Source organism: Anopheles nili, chromosome 2 (assembly GCF_943737925.1).
Source record: "Anopheles nili chromosome 2, idAnoNiliSN_F5_01, whole genome shotgun sequence".
Lineage (NCBI taxonomy): Eukaryota > Metazoa > Arthropoda > Insecta > Diptera > Culicidae > Anopheles > Anopheles nili.
Genome location: NC_071291.1, coordinates 32,591,301 through 32,611,527, shown reverse-complemented (window position 1 = coordinate 32,611,527; position 20,227 = coordinate 32,591,301). Strand labels below are relative to the sequence as shown.

At 45.6% G+C, this 20,227-nt stretch overlaps 4 protein-coding genes across 4 annotated transcripts; 2 read left to right on the top strand and 2 right to left on the bottom strand.

The window, feature by feature from the left end:
- Positions 1–1,811: 1,811 nt before the first annotated feature.
- On the top strand, positions 1,812–6,204 carry LOC128721820 (probable fatty acid-binding protein). Its single transcript, XM_053815616.1, has 2 exons — positions 1,812–1,943; positions 5,465–6,204. The coding sequence occupies exons 1-2, from the start codon at positions 1,871–1,873 to the stop codon at positions 5,785–5,787; spliced, it is 396 nt and encodes a 131-aa protein (XP_053671591.1). The 5' UTR covers positions 1,812–1,870; the 3' UTR covers positions 5,788–6,204.
- Positions 6,205–6,516: 312 nt separating this feature from the next.
- On the bottom strand, positions 6,517–8,218 carry LOC128721640 (probable cytochrome P450 28a5). Its single transcript, XM_053815416.1, has 4 exons — positions 8,034–8,218; positions 7,715–7,961; positions 7,020–7,650; positions 6,517–6,950 (listed from the first exon to the last, which is right to left on the bottom strand). Exons 1-4 carry the CDS (start codon positions 8,216–8,218, stop codon positions 6,517–6,519), a joined length of 1,497 nt encoding a protein of 498 aa, XP_053671391.1.
- Positions 8,219–8,989: 771 nt separating this feature from the next.
- LOC128721529 (probable fatty acid-binding protein) lies at positions 8,990–13,436 on the bottom strand. Its single transcript, XM_053815290.1, has 2 exons — positions 13,283–13,436; positions 8,990–9,730 (listed from the first exon to the last, which is right to left on the bottom strand). The coding sequence occupies exons 1-2, from the start codon at positions 13,353–13,355 to the stop codon at positions 9,408–9,410; spliced, it is 396 nt and encodes a 131-aa protein (XP_053671265.1). The 5' UTR covers positions 13,356–13,436; the 3' UTR covers positions 8,990–9,407.
- Positions 13,437–18,071: 4,635 nt separating this feature from the next.
- On the top strand, positions 18,072–20,174 carry LOC128730381 (putative tricarboxylate transport protein, mitochondrial). The gene is made up of 2 exons (XM_053823426.1): positions 18,072–18,430; positions 18,510–20,174. Exons 1-2 carry the CDS (start codon positions 18,072–18,074, stop codon positions 19,135–19,137), a joined length of 987 nt encoding a protein of 328 aa, XP_053679401.1. The 3' UTR covers positions 19,138–20,174.
- Positions 20,175–20,227: the final 53 nt, after the last annotated feature.

Genomic DNA, 20,227 nt, shown 5'->3' with positions numbered 1-20,227 from the left:
AACCCGTTCCCTTCACAACCCCGGCAGGGTCGCTCAGCACAGAAGGCTTAGAAAAAGGTGGCCTTGCAGAGGGGGTAAAACCAACCCCAAATGGAGCTAAAGCCGACGGTCTCGAGGGTGGGGTGAAAAATTCCACCCCCCCCCCCCACACCCAATCGTGCCGTTGTACGGCGTGTGTACGCTTTTGGAAGTACCGACGCCGCAAGTAGTACCGACCAGGACGATAATCACGCGTGCGAGCAACTTCCGCTTCTCGACGAAAACTTCCCAAAAACCCACCGACGGCAAGGACGGCTAGGGACTAGGGCGGGCCAAGGCCACCCGGTAAAAAGAAAAACGCGGAAACAACAGCACCGTCAAAACTTTGACCTGCCAGTTGTTTTGGGTTTGGGGGTTTTTTTCGTCGTCGTTGTTGTTGTTGTTCTCTCTCTCTCTCGCTCTCTCTCTCTCTCTCTCTCTTTCTCTCTCCGGCTCTCTTTCTCGCTGTCCACTAGGGATTACTTTCGGCATGGGTATGGAGCACCGATGCTCGCTTTCCGCAGACGGATCATCAAATACAAACTCCACCGGGGCACAAATTCGAAAAAAGGGCGAAAACACGAACCAAAACCGGACACACCCGGTCCCACATCCAATTATCTTATCGTGACCTCCGCGGACGCGGGCCCGAGTGTGGGGATTTTCTTATCGAAACCACAGCCGCAGCTCGGAAGAATCGCAGACGGCTCTAAAGGGCTCTGTGGGCTTGGAGGGCTTTCGGTCGCTCGTGCCAATGCCGAATCCAGATCGATATAACGCTTCTGCACTACACACCCGGGAGCTACGCTACCCGGGGCAAAAGGGCAACCAAGATAGTATGCACATCTCTTGAGGCCGGGATTATGATGGGCTTGGGATGGTCAAAGTTTGGCCGAACGATGGCCGCATAACGTGAGGTCGATCAAACCCATTCTCGACCCCCACCCGGAGGTGGGCAGATGTATTTCGGGAGATTTATTTTTAGCATGCTACGTGCATGCAGCGAATAATTGATGGCGCTATTGGCGATGCATGGGAGGATGTATTTTTATCCAGCAAAGATGGCGAATTCATTATTCATCGTCTCTCGTACAGCCGCCACGTGCTTTGGTGGTGGCCTTTTTTAACCGTTTATCAAGGTTAGCAGGGGCATGAGTGTTTCGATTAGGCTCTCCGAAAACAGGGGCTTAAAAATCACTTTTGACCAATGTTACTGTTAATATTGTTTTTATTATTTTATGTCAGCATTATAGATGTTTCACTATAGATATATAATGATAGATAGTGATTGGAAAGCGACGGACAGGCCGAGACTGCCATGTGGATGCAAAACCTAACGAATAAATTAGTGCACATATGCCTTAATTATTGGAATCAAATACAATAAGCAAATCCTTATACAACGATAAAGTTTAATATTGTGCTACTGCACAAAAATGCTACATAAAAAAAATAAAAGAGCTAAATGAATAATGACGCTACTGTTCAAAGTCCACTGTAAATCTTTATCCTCGTTAGATCCTATCGATGGCCAGAGAAAGATAAACATCCTTTGCCGGCTCGTTATCTAGCACGAACGCTTGTCGACAACACGACGTAACGCCTCACCCGTACGTTTGAACGCGCCCATGCCAGCAACGCTCTCCGATGACGTGCCGCGTTATCTCACCAGCCACGCTTCACTTACATTCCGCTAGAGGGCGCTCACCAGATCACATAAATATCACCTCCAGCAGTCAGAACGCGATATTAACACTTCAGTGTCGAATAGGTAGCGCGTGGCGGTCGGATCATCCTCGGTCGGTTTCATCTTTGGTCTTGCGAAAACCCAGCACCTTTTACTATCATCACAATGGCCGTTTTCGAAGGAAAGAAGTACAAGATGGAGAAGTCGGAGGGATTCGACGATTACATGAAGGCACTCGGTGAGTATGGTGTTGTTTTTCCCGTGTTCCCGAGCTGAACTGTTCTACCAAAACGCCGGTCATTCGCCAAACGCACCGGCCTATCAGTCTGATAAGTCCAGGAAGGTTAATCGTGTGGTGCATGTGGCCTCATAGATTCCACCGAGTGCTTCCCAACACCTATGGCTCTGTAGAAAATCCATTTCTGACGTGGTCGTCTGGTCAATTGCATCCTAAATACACTTATTTGCGGTCAGCGTGTGGAAAATTGCCGGTAGATCGAACCGCGTGATAAAGCTCCATATCGCTCTCGCTGACGCCATTCGTGATGTTGTCTCTTTTCGGCCGGGAGGGCTCGTCTCGTGGCCGGAAACATGCCACAGCGTCGTCCCACATCGTACGATAAAAGCGCGTTTGCGCTGACGTGATTCCATCCGGAAGGGATGGACCGCTTTTAGGGGTTGAAGAAACCAGAGACAGGGGGAGAGATTCGAACACGCCACCCTCCGTACGATGCTGTGCGTTAATTTGTTGATTTGCACTGCGGAGAGTAAATTCCTGGAACGCAGCGTTGCAAAATTCCTCAGTCAAAGGCATCCTGCCAGAGCTGCAATAGCGCTTGTATTTTTAAACTTTTGCACATTCCAGTTCGACAACTTGCAACACACGTTCTTTTTTTGCACTTACTGCATCTCGCGTGCAACACACTGCCCCTCTTTTTCTAACGCTCTCTTTTCATCTGCGGATCTGCTTTTCGTTCGTTCTTATTTCCCTCGACGGATTTTCTTACAATTGGATACACGGTCCATGCGTCCATGTGGCCGGCAATGATAGGGTTTCTTTCCAATAAGAAGTGGCAGTCAAACAATTGTGTAATGGCGAGTAGACGAACCGGGGTCGATGACCTCTTGCTCTACGCTGTACGCGCGTGTTTGCTTTGCGTTTGACAGTGCCTTACTTTTCTCGCCGTGTCACTGGTTCATGACATACTTTTAAGGGTACTATTTTTACATAAACAATAAGTCTCCATCATTCGTTTTTTGAGATAAACTCACGATGCTTTTGTATCCATATTGAAAGCACGTGTTTGCGCAGTATGCACATGTTATGCTGCCAGATGAAATGAAGAATATCTTGGGAATAATAGCACTATTCAAAATAATGATCGCGACGAATTCACCAGTAACATCAGATCCGTATCGAGTATACAAACGTCTCGTAGGATTATCACGATCCCTGCCAGTTGGTTCAATTAACGCAGCTCTTATTGAGGAATTTTACTGCAATGACCCGAATGCATTGCCAGACAGTCGCATCCGGAGGTGACAAACCATCTTCTTCAGGTCCATAGTTCCCGTCTCATAGGAAGACGGAACTTCCCGTTCTGGTCCGGTATCGTAAAATACCCTAATCAAATCATTCCTTAGACTCATGGCCCCTTGTGATCTTCCTTTTTAGCGCATATGGGATGCTCCACGGGGTGGAGAGGCTATTGTGAATCAATTAATATCAATCCAATTGGCGACGAACGACGGCGAGTCTGTTTTCTTGTGTCTCTTTTCGCCACTCTACTTGATCATTCTGTTTATCAACTACCAGACTACGCAGGGTGCAGGGATGAAACATTTTCCCATGGCAAAACTTCACGGGGTAACATCATTTATCGCCTTTGCTTTTGAACTACGGTTAACGTTGAGGAATCTCTGCTCGGACGAAGCACGTTATTCGACCCGCAGGCCAGTGTACCCGATGTTGAAGGCTTAAGAGGTTCAATTGGTTAAAGAAGAGGGCAACATAATTGAATCAAGAATCCATTATATTATCTCATTTACACCGCCTCTCGATGCCTCTTGGGACAAGACACCGGCATGGAATGGTGCCTTCGAGGACTGATAAGACGCCGAAAGATAGCCGATCAAAACTTTAAAGCTCACCTCAGAAAGATTATTTTACGGCCTTGAAATTCGGCGAAAACATAGATTAAGCGAACCGCATGCATGATTAACATCATAGAGTGCCTCAAATTTGCGAAAGACGCGTAATTACAAGCAACGTAACTCTTCCAATGAATCTAAACATTCCTCGAACTATCTTTTCTTTCTACGGAGGCAAAATCATCTCTTCTACTCGAATAATTCCCCCAACAAATGCCGGGAACAGATGGCTAGCGTTATTGCTGTTCGCTAACCTGTTGCTAACGCATTCAACTTGGGCGACACGCATCGTCTGTTGCATAATTTCGGTTCACTTAAGCGTCATTTGAAATTACGGAACTAAATCGAACAAACGGTTCGACCTTTGACGGCAAGAGCTAGTAATCGAACTGGAATTAATGTGTTCCGTCGTTCATCGGCACTTGGTTAGGTGGTTGAAAAGTCAAAAGTATCGAAGGAAGGAGTTTTATGCAGACAAAAACGAAAGTACATTGCTATCACATGGCACAAAGAGTGTCCCATCCAACCGAGAGTTTGATGGATTAAATCGACTGTAAGCAGGCAGATAAGGCCTCTCTGTGTGTTATCCGTGTTAATCGCATGTTACTCTACCAGGGTTTCTGGTCGGGACATTCATTACAAAACTCGCTATCGATAAGGCACCAAAATGGCCCTTCTTCTTGAAGCCCTTTCTTGCCAGCTACTTATCAAGTCCCGATAAAAGACTTTGAACGTTAGGAACCCTCGTAAATTACCTTCGAGGAATTAGCCACCCAAAGATTGCATGAAATCTACTCTGCACGATGGAGGATTCGAGCATAAGCCAAGCTGTAATGTGGATGGATGTACACCTTTGAACTTACATCGTGTAGCTCCTAATCGGTACGCTCAAGATTTGCTTGGTGGAATCAGTTCGAAATAAACAATCTTGTGTGTTGATAATTACCCAAACCAAATGCATCGACTGTTCGTGGGGTATCGCACGTTATCAGCTGGGAGTTCGTGACAAAGCCAAACGTATGTTGTGTAATGGAGGATTATCCGCTTGGGTGCAGTTTTCATTGGCGTATGAACCTACGAGAACGAGAGAACGATTGCATGTCTCTTACAATTTTGTTTGCTGCCTATTCATGGCTGCCAATTTCAGCAAACGCTGGTTGAATACTGAACAAACAATACCATAAGGATATAGAGAACGTGGAATAGCTTTATGGCAATGGTTATGGCCAAGCATTTGCCTTTTAGGTATAGCTGCATTCATTTCTAGAACTCACCCTCGTCTAGATTGCTAGCTTTGCATAGAGCAGCTATGTCGTTGGTCTGTGTTGACTTCCGCAAATCACACACTTCTTCGTTTGTGGACTTCGATTCATGCACTTTGGACTGCATTGGCAAAACTTAAAGGCGATAGCGCAAACCTTCACCACCTGCTACGTACCTCGTTGGTTGTGTCGTCGTTATCACGGAAGCAATGAGACTGTTTTGTTTTGAATAGTAATCCCTAAACAACCAGCCTTGGTAGAATGTTTAGTTGACTGACGGCCTAATGGCACATTAGGAAGTTTGTACCGCTGATGTAACCCTTTTGCTACGCTTTTCTTCTTTTAGGTGTCGGCATTGTGCTGCGTAAGCTCGGCAACAGCATCTCGCCAACGGTGGAACTGGTGAAGAACGGTGACGAGTACACGTTCAACACCCTGTCCACCTTCAAGAACACGACGATCAAGTTCAAGCTTGGCGAGGAGTTCGACGAAGAAACCGTCGATGGCCGCATGGTCAAGTCCGTCTGCACCCTGGACGGTAACAAGCTGATCCACGAGCAGAAGGGCGAGAAGCCGACGACGATCGTGCGGGAGTTCACCGCCACCGACCTGACCGCCACCATGACCGCCGGCAATGCCAAGTGCGTCCGCTACTACAAGGTCGCCTAAGGAAAGGGCGTCGAGCTCCGCGGTGACTTCCTCCGAGTTCCTGGCATTCGATCTGTGATCGAACAAGAAGGACACATCTGTGCGATTGTTCTCGGAGATGTTTGCTGCGGACCACGCCACGCTGCAAAAGGCGTACTTGCTTGACCCATCAGGATTCAGGACATCACATTTCCAGCATCATTCGCATTTATACTCTTACCGGTTAAGACGAAAAGAGGTGACTTCGCGTAACGGTTGTACGCGTGTACGAGCGCGCGTAGGATGAACATTAACGATAATATATAGATTATGCTCGTTTTGATGAAGGTGTATATATGCATATACATTTCGAATGAATTGTTATGGTTTAATAATAATTCTCTATTATTTTGTTGCTGCAAACGAAATCCCACAAATAAAGAGACCAAGCGTTAGCGATTTATTTAAAAAAAAAACATCTTGTGTTATTACTAATTTTTAGAAATTATAAAGAAGACATATCTGTAGCTTTTATGCATACTCCTTTTCGTTTATATACTGTCCGGCGGTCGTTTTCTGTGATAGGTGTCGAAATAAGCTTTCTATTGTATATTCGGTTGAAAAGCAGTCTCAATATTCGGGTCATTCAAGTAAAAGAAATAAATTCATAGACGAAATAACGAATAAGTGAAAATCAGCATAAAAGTAAATAAAAAACACACTTTTATAAACACATTAAAAGGTGACTGTGTTAGAGTCTTTGCTTTATCTCTAGATCGATTTGAAATCCAGCCAAACTCCACCACGTGGAGTAATAAGAAATGCCTTTGGGTCTAGCTGCAACGGTTGCATCGTTTTGCAGTTGAGCGAGATCTCGTACTTGCTAATAACCTCAAAAATTCCACGCTTAACCTGCATCAACGCAAACCGCATACCAAGGCACTGACGTGGACCTTCACCAAACGGCAGAAAGCATCCCTTTTCCCGATACAGCTTGGTGCCGCCGACTTCCGGGGCGAATCGGTCTGGATTGAAACGGTTCGGTTCCTCAAAGTTATCCTCATCACGATGCATACTCCAGATAGGCACCATCACCGGGATACCGCGCTCAATCAGCACTGTCTTACCGTTAGTCACTTCGAGTTCCGTGGGTATCGTACACAGTTTCGATAGATAAGGAGCCGGTGGCCATAGCCGCAAGGTTTCTGTAAGAAAAACCTGTTGCTTCTTAATCACGTTGGAAAGGCTTGCCAAAACCAGAAAACAGTTCTTACCGTAGAACACTTGATCGAGGAATGAAAGCTCTAGTAGAACGTCGTAATCGATCGATCCGTCCTTGTTCCGTGCGGCTATTAGTTCATCCCTTAGCGTCTTCTGATGTTCGGGATGCCGTGCCAGTTCGTAAAGCGCGAAACACATCGCCAGGCTGGACGTTTCGAAACCGTCGATGAAGAAAGTTACACCGTGTGCGGCCATATCGAGCGATGTTAAATGCTTTTTGTCTCTCAGGCTGATCAGATGATCGAGGTAATCGAGACGTTTGACGTTGTTCTGCTCCCGGTATGCTATCGCGTTCTCCATGAGCCTGGTGAAGAATTGCTCGGTAGCTTTCGGAACAAAGCGTATTGGAATGATCTTCTTGAGCGGAGGAACCAACAAGGTCAACAGGAACGTGATTATGTACAGAAATTTTGGCTCCATTAGCTTCCGGCCCATCTCGCGTATTTCAGCCCTTTCGTTGGTGAACGATTGAGCGTCCGTTGCAAAGATGCAGCTCGATACGACATCGGTCGTGTACTTTGCACACAGTTCACGAGTTTCTATCGGGCATTCGACGGAGTTTAGTGAGATGTACTGCTTCATTCGTTGCGACACGTGCTCCACAATGGGGAAAAGTGCTTTCATCTGAAGGTAGAGACAAAGACAAAGTAGAGCTAGATCCTAAAGTGAATGCATCGTGACTACATACCCGTGAAGACGTGAATCCCGGCGTTATTTCAGCACGTTTTTCCTTCCATTCATCGCCCTGCAGCAGAAATGGATTGCGACCGAAGATTGGATCATTTTCTTTATTAAACGTGTCGGAAAACTCGTTGTCGTGGAAGTGTTTAAAGTTGTTGAATAACATATCTTTTATCATCGCGACGTTCATCACCAGCAATGAAGGTTGGCAGAAGTTGAAAACGCCAACCATGTTGCTTTGACTACGGTATTTACTGGTAAATATAAGAATCAAATATTGCTATTTTCATCCAACCATACCATAGTATACAACATTATATACTTACTCGTAAATTGCATGAAAATCCTCTACAATTGGTCGATGTTGTAAGACGAAACTGGGAAAGTTTCCTAGCAGCAACCAAGGAGTTGGTCCTGGTACACCTCTTTTCGTCCAGTAGTTTCTATTCCTGCCCAAATAGAAGTAGATGCACATAAGCGCCGTTAGAAGTAGAGTTATGAAGAGCAACATTCTTCCAATTTTGTCGGCAGTTTGTCTCAGCAGAATGTCTATAACGATTGGTACGCGTTAGTCGAGTACAGGCCAGCCACTGACCCGAACTAAGTGATAACGCTGTTGTTTTAGGCAACTTGATCGTGCTGGACGTTACGGTTTCAAATATAATTTGCATCAATCGAGCTTCATTAGTACGCATGACGTTCAACATAAATGAAGATGGTGTCTTCTGAACGCCAAATGTGAACAAAAGTGTAAGTAAATACGTTTAATAATCGACTCCGGGAACGAAGCAGAAGTCGAATATATACGACCCGAAGAAATATTAGAGTTAGGGGAAAAAAAAATAAAATGTATGTGGCATTTTTTAAAAGAACTTGCGCACAAGGTAAAAAACGCTAGCTACTGATATTGTTGTAAACTTTAGTTGCAGTTTTCACATCACCACGTAGATTAACTTAACTGTCGTACTTTTATTGCATACGCGATATTTTTTAAGGCGAACAGGTTTGTAGACCTCTGCTATATAATTAAGAAAGTTGTATTCTACACTGCAGCGGTAAAAGTACGAGAAAAAAATCAACATTCGGAAATCCAATCAATGCTGTCATTGTTTTATTATCTTAGCCTTTATTTTGTAGATCCGCAGTGCTCTTACTGTTTTGTTATTTTTGTATTATAACCAAAACCAAACCACAACATGAACTCATAAAAAGCAACAAAGGCTAATCATTATATAATACCAGAAACAAATGTAACACAAGATGAAATATATTTTTATAATAAATCGCTAACGCTTGGTCTCTTTATTTGTGGGATTTCGTTTGCAGCAACAAAATAATAGAGAATTATTATTAAACCATAACAATTCATTCGAAATGTATATGCATATATACACCTTCATCAAAACGAGCATAATCTATATATTATCGTTAATGTTCATCCTACGCGCGCTCGTACACGCGTACAACCGTCACGCGAAGTCACCTCTTTTCGTCTTAACCGGTAAGAGTATAAATGCGAATGATGCTGGAAATGTGATGTCCTGAATCCTGATGGGTCAAGCAAGTACGCCTTTTGCAGCGTGGCGTGGTCCGCAGCAAACATCTCCGAGAACAATCGCACAGATGTGTCCTTCTTGTTCGATCACAGATCGAATGCCAGGAACTCGGAGGAAGTCACCGCGGAGCTCGACGCCCTTTCCTTAGGCGACCTTGTAGTAGCGGACGCACTTGGCATTGCCGGCGGTCATGGTGGCGGTCAGGTCGGTGGCGGTGAACTCCCGCACGATCGTCGTCGGCTTCTCGCCCTTCTGCTCGTGGATCAGCTTGTTACCGTCCAGGGTGCAGACGGACTTGACCATGCGGCCATCGACGGTTTCTTCGTCGAACTCCTCGCCAAGCTTGAACTTGATCGTCGTGTTCTTGAAGGTGGACAGGGTGTTGAACGTGTACTCGTCACCGTTCTTCACCAGTTCCACCGTTGGCGAGATGCTGTTGCCGAGCTTACGCAGCACAATGCCGACACCTAAAAGAAGAAAAGCGTAGCAAAAAGGTTACATCAGCGGTACAAACTTCCTAATGTGCCATTAGGCCGTCAGTCAACTAAACATTCTACCAAGGCTGGTTGTTTAGGGATTACTATTCAAAACAAAACAGTCTCATTGCTTCCGTGATAACGACGACACAACCAACGAGGTACGTAGCAGGTGGTGAAGGTTTGCGCTATCGCCTTTAAGTTTTGCCAATGCAGTCCAAAGTGCATGAATCGAAGTCCACAAACGAAGAAGTGTGTGATTTGCGGAAGTCAACACAGACCAACGACATAGCTGCTCTATGCAAAGCTAGCAATCTAGACGAGGGTGAGTTCTAGAAAAGAATGCAGCTATACCTAAAAGGCAAATGCTTGGCCATAACCATTGCCATAAAGCTATTCCACGTTCTCTATATCCTTATGGTATTGTTTGTTCAGTATTCAACCAGCGTTTGCTGAAATTGGCAGCCATGAATAGGCAGCAAACAAAATTGTAAGAGACATGCAATCGTTCTCTCGTTCTCGTAGGTTCATACGCCAATGAAAACTGCACCCAAGCGGATAATCCTCCATTACACAACATACGTTTGGCTTTGTCACGAACTCCCAGCTGATAACGTGCGATACCCCACAAACAGTCGATGCATTTGGTTTGGGTAATTATCAACACACAAGATTGTTTATTTCGAACTGATTCCACCAAGCAAATCTTGAGCGTACCGATTAGGAGCTACACGATGAAAGTTCAAAGGTGTACATCCATCCACATTACAGCTTGGCTTATGCTCGAATCCTCCATCGTGCAGAGTAGATTTCATGCAATCTTTGGGTGGCTAATTCCTCGAAGGTAATTTACGAGGGTTCCTAACGTTCAAAGTCTTTTATCGGGACTTGATAAGTAGCTGGCAAGAAAGGGCTTCAAGAAGAAGGGCCATTTTGGTGCCTTATCGATAGCGAGTTTTGTAATGAATGTCCCGACCAGAAACCCTGGTAGAGTAACATGCGATTAATACGGATAACACACAGAGAAGTCTTATCTGCTTGCTTACAGTCGATTTAATCCATGAAACTCTCGGTTGGATGGGACACTCTTTGTGCCATGTGATAGCAATGTACTTTCGTTTTCGTCTGCATAAAACTCCTTCCTTCGATACTTTTGACTTTTCAACCACCTAACCAAGTGCCGATGAACGACGGAACACATTAATTCCAGTTCGATTACCAGCTACTGCCGTCAAAGGTCGAACCGTTTGTTCGATTTAGTTCCGTAATTTCAAATGACGCTTAAGTGAACCGAAATTATGCAACAGACGATGCGTGTCGCCCAAGTTGAATGCGTTAGCAACAGGTTAGCGAACAGCAATAACGCTAGCCATCTGTTCCCGGCATTTGTTGGGGGAATTATTCGAGTAGAAGAGATGATTTTGCCTCCGTAAAAAGAAAAGATAGTTCGAGGAATCTTCTGATTCATTGGAAGGGGCCTAACACGTGCGCTGCTTGTAATTACGCGTTTTACGCAAATTTGAGACACTGTATGATGTTAATCATGCATGAGGTTCGCTTAATCTACGTTTGCGCCGTTTGCGGTCAAGGCCGTAAAATAATTTTTCTGAGGTGAGCTTTAAAGGTTTGATCGGCTATCTTACAGCCACTTGAAGGTCCTCGAAGGCACCATTTCATGCCGGTGCCTTGTCCCAAGCAGACCAAGAGGCATCGAGAGGCGGTGTAAATGAGATAATATAATGGATTCTTGATTCAATTATGTTGCCCTCTTCTTTAACCAATTGAACCTCTTAAGCCTTCAACATCGGGTACACTGGCCTGCGGGTCGAATAACGTGCTTCGTCCGAGCAGAGATTCCTCAACGTTAACTGTAGTTCAAAAGCAAAGGCGATAAATGATGTTACCCCGTGAAGTTTTGCCATGGGAAAATGTTTCATCCCTGCACCCTGCGTAGTCTGGTAGTTGATAAACGGAATGATCAAGTACAGTGGCAAAAAGAGACACAAGAAAACAGACTCGCCGCCGTTCGTCGCCAATTGGATTGATATTAATTGATTCACAATAGCCTCTCCACCTCGTGAAGCATGCCATATGCGCTGGAAATGCGCTAAAAAGGAAGATCACAAGGGGCCATGCGTCTAAGGAATGATTTGATTAGGGTATTTTACAATTCCGGACCAGAACGGGGAGTTCCGTCTTCCTATGAGACGGGAACTATGGACCTGAAGATGTTTTGTCACCTCCGGATGCGACTGTCTGGCAATGCATTCGGGTCATTGCAGTAAAATTCCTCAATAAGAGCTGCGTTAATTGAACCAACAGGCAGGGATCGTGATAATCCTACGAGACGTTTGTATACTCGATACGGATCTGATGTTACTGGTGAATTCGTCGCGATCATTATTTTGAATAGTGCTATTATTCCCAAGATATTCTTCATTTCATCTGACAGCATAACATGTGCATACTGCGCAAACACGTGCTTTCAATATGGATACAAAAGCATCGTGAGTTTATCTCAAAAAACGAATGATGGAGACTTATTGTTTATGTAAAAATAGTACCCTTAAAAGTATGTCATGAACCAGTGACACGGCGTGAAAAGTAAGGCACTGTCAAACGCAAAGCAAACACGCGCGTACAGCGTAGAGCAAGAGGTCATCGACCCCCGTTCGTCTACTCGCCATTACACAATTGTTTGACTGCCACTTCTTATTGGAAAGAAACCCTATCATTGCCGGCCACATGGACGCATGGACCGTGTAGCCAATTGTAAGAAAATCCGTCGAGGGAAATAAGAACGAACGAAAAGCAGATCCGCAGATGAAAAGAGAGCGTTAGAAAAAGAGGGGCAGTGTGTTGCACGCGAGATGCAGTAAGTGCAAAAAAAAAGAACGTGTGTTGCAAGTTGTCGAACTGGAATGTGCAAAAGTTTAAAAATACAAGCGCTATTGCAGCTCTGGCAGGATGCCTTTGACTGAGGAATTTTGCAACGCTGCGTTCCAGGAATTTACTCTCCGCAGTGCAAATCAACAAATTAACGCACAGCATCGTACGGAGGGTGGCGTGTTCGAATCTCTCCCCCTGTCTCTGGTTTCTTCAACCCCTAAAAGCGGTCCATCCCTTCCGGATGGAATCACGTCAGCGCAAACGCGCTTTTATCGTACGATGTGGGACGACGCTGTGGCATGTTTCCGGCCACGAGACGAGCCCTCCCGGCCGAAAAGAGACAATATCACGAATGGCGTCAGCGAGAGCGATATGGAGCATTATCACGCGGTTCGATCTACCGGCAATTTTCCACACGCTGGCCGCAAATGAGTGTATTTAGAATGCAATTGACCAGAGAACCACGTCAAAAATGGATTGTCTACTGAGCCATAGATGTTGGGAAGCACTCGGTGGAATCTATGAGGCCACATGCACCACACGATTAACCTTCCTGGACTTATCAGACTGATAGGCCGGCGCGTTTGGCGAATGACCGGCGTTTTGGTAGAACAGTTCAGCTCGGGAACACGGGAAAAACAACACCATACTCACCGAGTGCCTTCATGTAATCGTCGAATCCCTCCGACTTCTCCATCTTGTACTTCTTTCCTTCGAAAACGGCCATTGTGATGATTGTAAAAGGTGCTGGGTTTTCGCAAGACCAAAGATGAAACCGACCGAGGATGTTCCGACCGCCACGCGCTGCCTATTCGACACTGAAGTGTTAATATCGCGTTCTGACTGCTGGAGGTGATATTTATGTGATCTGACGAACGCCCTCTAGCGGAATGTAAGTGAATCGTGGCTGGTGAGATAACGCGGCACGTCATCGGAGAGCGTTGCTGGCATGGGCGCGTTCAAACGTACGGGTGAGGCGTTACGTCGTGTTGCCGACAAGCGTTCGTGCTAGATAACGAGCCGGCAAAGGATGTTTATCTTTCTCTGGCCATCGATACCAACGTGCGAGGATAAAATTAACTTCACGCTTATCAATGAGGATAAATTTTACAACCATTGTCGCTAAGGTGATCAACTTCTGTGGACTTTGAGCATTGCATTAAAATATAAAAAATCATATGTTTCACCTTATATATAAATTCAAAAGATTCATATTAATAACATAAAAATTGATAGAAATAAAATAGGCTTTTTACCGGGCTTTTTCTCAGTCTGGAATAGTTGATGTCACAAGTATCGATGTACTTATTCACAGTTTATCGATAACTAACTATTGTTTTTCTTTGTTAATTGTTAATAATTATTTGTGATGCAAAATCAAGCAAAAAATTCCTTGAAAATCTACCAGTTGCGATACTTCTTATTTTCTAGTACGTTTTGGTGAAATGATGTAATGTTAATATATATTAATTCAGTTTTATTTTTAAATATCTGTGCAATGCAATTGAGTAATTGCATATGGTTTCCATTTGTTGGACAACTTTGGTGTCAAAGTCAGTTGTAAAACCACATTCATTTCACTACTATCGGCCAAGCATTTGCGCCTGTATACGTACAAACCTTTATGTTTGTTTTGAAATAGCGCTTCTCACATTTCTCACATTTCTCACTTTCTTTACGCTCTGTCTCATTCGCTCACATTTCTCACTATTAATCCTTGATACTCTCCCCAAAAACACGAATATGTCCTTTTGCGAAGATTGACAAGTGCATAAATTAAGTAATATTTGTTTTGTTTTCGCTCAGTCGAATCAGATTTGCGTCAGGAGGTAGTGAATAGTGCGTGCGTGTCGTTTAAAGATTGTCATTAGCAGCTTCCAGTAACAACGTAAATATATTTTATTTTCACCTTTTCGCTTCGCTTTCACTAGCTTTACTTTTTGTGTTATTTTCTTTCAAATTTACGGTAACAGATAAACAGAACGAGAAATAGCTTTTCAATACTCTTCAATGTAACGTCTGGTAGTTTGTAAATCTCTCAGGGCAAGTGAAACTGATTTTGACACGTTGCTGTTATCGAGCCTCCATCAAGAGTTTAATCCTTAGTTGCCCGACTATGGCCATTGCATGCACAAACGTTGGGCTCTTGCCGGAGCTGTTATATAACGATGGGCTCGAACTTTATCAATAGTTTCGCGAGAAGTCATTTAAGTGATCCGTTTCAAGTGCCACCTTCCTGCGCCCAGGATACAAGAAAGTAATTTGTCCAGTCTCGAGAGCAACTACTAGTCGTGTAGATTGGAAGATTATCCAGCGTATATCGCCAAAGAATACATTCCATTTGTGAGTGAGTGCATCGAAAACACGACGAATAGATTTGCGCTGTAAGCTGCTTCGGTAAGGAAGTACTCTCAATTGCTCGGGAGGTAAGCATGAATTGGCTGCTAGCAGTTTACACTATAACCGATGTATTAAACAAAGTATATAATCCCATTATCGCAAATATGCAATTACTGTCGCGCCGAAAAGACAGCGCGAGATGGAAAATCGATTTTAATACCGTGTTGAAATGCAGCCGGTTTTTTGGTGTGAGTAGGTGTGGCAAGCAGATGTGGTGAAGAGAAAAGGTGCGACGCAATGTTTTGGTGGCAGGTTTGTTGTTGTCTATGGAACCCTACAAATGTCGACATACTAGGGGAGCCCGGAGTGTATGATCAATGAAAGATCTAAGTTGCCCGTTTTCCGATGCACAAGGACTACTAAGTCGTATTTTACTTAACATCAATAAAGTTTATTAATTCGTTACAATAATGTAATAACGGTTGCGGAGTACGTTGTCCCATTAGCCACGGTAAACCCTGTCCAGGGTGTGGTCGGTAAAGATGTACTTTTATAAATTTTCTGAAAAAAATGATGAATACCGCTTTTTCAAAACCAAATCTAATACTCTGTAATGATATTACGGTGCACTAGTTCATGCTTAAGAGATAATGTCACTATTATCAAGCGCTATTTGATGCTTTACATCGTTATCTGACCCAGCTGCCAGAGTCATGATGAAGTGGAAAGTGAAAATGTCCAACATCGAACGACAACGCCTTATCGGAAACCAGTGTGCTGGATTTTCTAACTCACAGCTAAACGCCTGGAGTCCGCATTACAGCTGGAGCACCTTATAGTTAGAAATATACGACCGTTTTGTGTTGTTGCATTTGACTTGCCTTCAAACACTCAAATGGTGTTACCCCAGACAATGTACAGTAATGTGCGAGAGGTCATTTCGCTGCATCTGGCACGTGCACTCCACGCATAATCCATTTGCGACAGCACTGGAAGGGAGCGCAAAACCTGAAGCAAACGCAAGCCCTTCTCGTAGGTGCTGCCCCCTGCCTACCTTAAGCCCTAACTCCCGCCTAACGCCCTCGAAGCGCTTGCCATCGCGACCGCGCTCCAGGCATTTCATTTCAGTTTCTCGCCGAACTTCGAACCGCTCGCGCGCGCGCGCATCGTCTCTGCGCGCTGCTGAAGTGTGTGTCTCGCGTTTCTCACACGCTGTCGTCTGCGTTGGTTAGTAGCGGGCTGAGGCGTGTAAGCGCGCAAAAGCCGCATTACGCGAACGATCCACGCTTGGATCCAAACAGTGCATCCAAGCAAGCAATCGTTAAATAGAGTGGGGCTTTTTTTGTTTTTTTGTTCTGTTTCACCACACAGCCTGAACTGAGCAGGCCGCGGGGTTTCTGATGCGATGCCGATTTTGGTGCGTGAAAGTGTGCCGCGAGAGCTACAACCGCCGCCAACAAAGCTCGCACACAAACGTTGCGTAATGTAAAGCTGGCGGCCAATGGGGTGATGGTTGCGAATGAAAACTCACCCTCCTCCAAAAAGCAGTGCGTTGCGGGACGGGAAACGATGAACGCAGCAAGTTTGGATCTGACGTCACTTCGGTGGTGTTCGAGCAAAGACCAAAGATCGTTCGATTTTGTAGCACCACCGACGACGTGGAGGTTTTGTTTGTATTACTGATGCTCTCGTTGAACGAATCTGACCCTGCTGTTGGTAACAGCGGTCAGGAGATCTAATCCCACCGACCAAAAGGTGGGCAAAAAGTGCAAGTCAAGGTCAGGGGGAGATCAAATCGCATCCCACCCCTAAGTGCCCTTCCGCACTCACGCAACTCTCAGCTGTTTCGTGACCTTTTTTTTTCATTCGCCCTATCAATGTTCTAATCGCCGGCTGCATCATCCGAGCGAACCACTCACACACCAACTGATAAGGGTTTCCCGCCACCATCAGTGCGCCCCGTTCCGGCTGTCAGGCGAAAAAGGGACGATCGACTGTGGCTGGTTTGCGAAAAACTCGTAGGGTTTCTCTAACCCACCCAGTTACAGTGCCTGGTTGCGAACAGAGTCAGCATTATATAATTGTGTGCCCGCCGCAAGGAACCGGTTTAGGTTTCGATAGTACCGGTCCCGGGAAAAGGAGAGCGCTTTCTCGGTTTTGGTCAATGTTGCGATTGGGCCCTTTTTTCGGCGTTTTCTCTCGATCGGTGCTTTCGCTCACGCACCACAGTAATGGCGGAGAATGGTATGCGAGAGGGCACGCCAAGTTCAAGGGTGCCGCAGTTGATTGACTTTTCGTTCGCCAATTATGGTGATCTGCGAGCCGAACTCGGTACCCACCCTAGCAACGGAAATCGCCCATCCCATCCGTTGGTGTGAGCTAGCGCAGGGATGAAGGGAGAAAGCTCATTAAAAAGGGTGCATTTGTTGTTGCTTACCACCGGGTGGGGAAGGACCGGTTGATCTCGAAGGGAAAGCGATCACATTAGGCAACGGCTAGAAATCACTTGCCTGCTCGAAACCACGATAAGAACAAGCTCAAGCGGACATTATTGGAATGCGGGAAATATCGAGAAGAGCCGGTGAATTATGTGCCAGTCATGCGACATAAGCTTTGGAGGACGAGGACACGTGTTTGTTTGCCATTGCACTGCAAACAGGGAAATTACACGTCCATTTGTTTTTCAGTTATATTTAGAAATGAATTTGGCTCCGTTGCACATCTTTTAGCAGGATGACTTCAGAACAATCTCCGCTATCTTACCTCCACTCAGTGTACTGGCGTGTTTGCAAGTTTTATTTGTTCCATTTTTTACAACAAACCGGCCATATCTACTGTCCAAACTGTGCTGTACGAATGCGGTGGGATGTGCTGCTAAATTCGGTTGCTACGTTACTGGGAGCTTGATTGTAAACTCTCTAAAGATGAAGGTCGACTGCTGGGATTTTTTGAATCTATTCACGTCATTGACGGCTTCACAGCAAAGGGTCCTAATTTATGTTGTTTTATTCATTCCAGTAAAGCACACAACACCCAAGAAACCACACATTCCTGGTAGGAAATCAACGGCATTTTTTTTCGCAACTACATACCCTACCCAACGATGGATCGGTTAGGGCTAGGATCGGCATTTGGCCAGCCACCAAGGCACACTAGTCAGTTCCGCAACCCATTCGGCAGACGACCGTGGATGGAACAAAGCGGTGCGGCGGCGGCTGCCCCCGGAGCCAAAGGACTAAAAGGGATCGTGGCGGGCGGCATCACGGGTGGCATCGAGATCTGCATCACCTTTCCGACCGAGTACGTGAAGACGCAGTTGCAGTTGGACGAAAAAGGCGCAACCAAGCGGTACAACGGCATCATGGACTGCGTAAAGCAAACGGTCAAAACGAACGGCGTGTTGGGGCTGTACCGTGGCCTCAGCGTGCTGCTATACGGTTCGATCCCGAAGTCCGCCGTTAGGTAAGCATTCCCACGTGGTGTGCCCCCAAAGACGATGCTTTAATTGTTCTTTTTGGTGTCATTGTCCTTTCCACCGTAGGTTCGGTGCATTCGAAAGCCTGAAGGGACGGCTGATGGACACGAATGGGCAGCTAAGTACGTCCGGGAAGTTGTTGGCCGGTCTCGGAGCAGGTGTCGCTGAAGCCATCCTGGCCGTGACACCGATGGAGACGGTGAAGGTGAAGTTTATCAACGATCAGCGTAGCGCAACACCCAAGTTCCGAGGCTTTTTCCACGGTGTGGGCATGATCGTGCGACAGGAAGGTCTGTCCGGAGTTTACAAAGGCCTCACGGCGACCATCTTGAAACAGGGATCGAACCAAGCCATCCGGTTCTACGTAATGGAGACGCTGAAGGACATGTACAAGGGTGACGATCCTTCCCGTCCGGTACCGAAGATGGTGGTCGGTGCATTCGGTGCCGTTGCTGGAGCCGCTTCCGTCTTCGGTAACACGCCGATCGATGTGGTGAAGACGCGCATGCAAGGACTTGAGGCGGCCAAGTACCGGAACACGGCTGACTGTGCGCTTCAGATCTGGAAGAACGAGGGCCCAATGGCGTTCTATAAGGGCACGGTACCGCGGTTGAGCCGCGTCTGTCTGGATGTCGCGATCACGTTCATGATCTACGACTCGTTTATGGATCTGTTCAACAAGTTCTGGCGCTAAACGGTCCGTTTTCGCTGCGTCGCACGAATTACATGACAGTGACAGCAAGCGGAAGGATTCAGGATTAGCGTAGGAGCAAAGAGCTAATGGGGGGAAGGGCCATTCGTCAAGACGGTTTCTTACGGATAATATTGCCGATCGACATTCCGAAGCACATTCAGGGAATTTATTTAATAGTGTTAGGACACGGCGGGTTTTAAGCGCGCCCCCAATTCGTTCCCATGCCAAACGGCAATTGTATCGTGTAGTTTTTTTTGAAGCACGAAGCAGTAGGTTTAAGACAATACACAACATACCCCTTTAAAAGGCGTAGGGGCCGAGAAACCTAGTGCACACACATCAATGTTAGGGGTTTTTGAGTAGCAAAACGCACTAGTCGTTAAATACACTTCCCTTGGCCCATAGTAGCATCATTTTTTGCTACACGACGAGTTGAAGTACGTTGATAGAATCGCAACATCCGGAAGGTCCTTCAAGTTGGCCTTCAGGGGCATCGATCCTTCACAGGGGGCACAAAACACAATTTACATCAAAACGAGAGGCGCATATTAACGGCCATATCTGTCTAACAGAATTACCGCACTAGTTTGTCCTGACGACGTCCAAAAAGAAAATCCGTATATTGTTTTAACAGCGGTTTCGTGAGCAAAGTACTTTAATTATACGCTTAAGGCAAGGGTTAACCGTACGCATTCCGTTTTTTTTTCTTTGGTTGTCTGCTAATATATCCTCTGCGCGCTAGTAAACGCACTTTCCATGAAAACGCTTCGTTCCCGTTGCTTTTATATTGTTATTTCGTTTGGCTTGTTCATCAACGTCTGTGTTCCGGTTGCATTTAGCTTTTGGGACATGCATAAACGCCTTTACGATTCCCGATTCGTATTTATGTATACACAGTCCTACATGTACGCACGTTTATACAACGTTCTAGCGTAAATGCCGTGTTCTTTGTAGAGTCAACAATGTTTAGTCTGTATCTATTGCAGAAATAAAATTATATGTCGAGCGATAGAAGAATCTACGCCTAACGAAGCAAATTCAAATGTCCGTTTGAGTTCAGCAAGTAGTTTAACTATTCTTTCATTTTGTA

Excerpts from the sequence above, each read along its gene's own strand:
- LOC128721640 (XM_053815416.1), bottom strand. The coding sequence starts at position 8,218 with ATGTTGCTCTTCATAACTCTACTTCTAACGGCGCTTATGTGCATCTAC. Across the intron at positions 7,651-7,714 it reads CGGGATTCACGTCTTCACGG|ATGAAAGCACTTTTCCCCAT; the intron begins GTATGTAGTCAC and ends CTCTACCTTCAG. Across the intron at positions 6,951-7,019 it reads CCTCGATCAAGTGTTCTACG|AAACCTTGCGGCTATGGCCA; the intron begins GTAAGAACTGTT and ends TTTTTCTTACAG.
- LOC128730381 (XM_053823426.1), top strand. The coding sequence starts at position 18,072 with ATGGATCGGTTAGGGCTAGGATCGGCATTTGGCCAGCCACCAAGGCAC. Across the intron at positions 18,431-18,509 it reads ATCCCGAAGTCCGCCGTTAG|GTTCGGTGCATTCGAAAGCC; the intron begins GTAAGCATTCCC and ends TTTCCACCGTAG.
- LOC128721529 (XM_053815290.1), bottom strand. The coding sequence starts at position 13,355 with ATGGCCGTTTTCGAAGGAAAGAAGTACAAGATGGAGAAGTCGGAGGGA. Across the intron at positions 9,731-13,282 it reads CGATTACATGAAGGCACTCG|GTGTCGGCATTGTGCTGCGT; the intron begins GTGAGTATGGTG and ends TTCTTCTTTTAG.
- LOC128721820 (XM_053815616.1), top strand. The coding sequence starts at position 1,871 with ATGGCCGTTTTCGAAGGAAAGAAGTACAAGATGGAGAAGTCGGAGGGA. Across the intron at positions 1,944-5,464 it reads CGATTACATGAAGGCACTCG|GTGTCGGCATTGTGCTGCGT; the intron begins GTGAGTATGGTG and ends TTCTTCTTTTAG.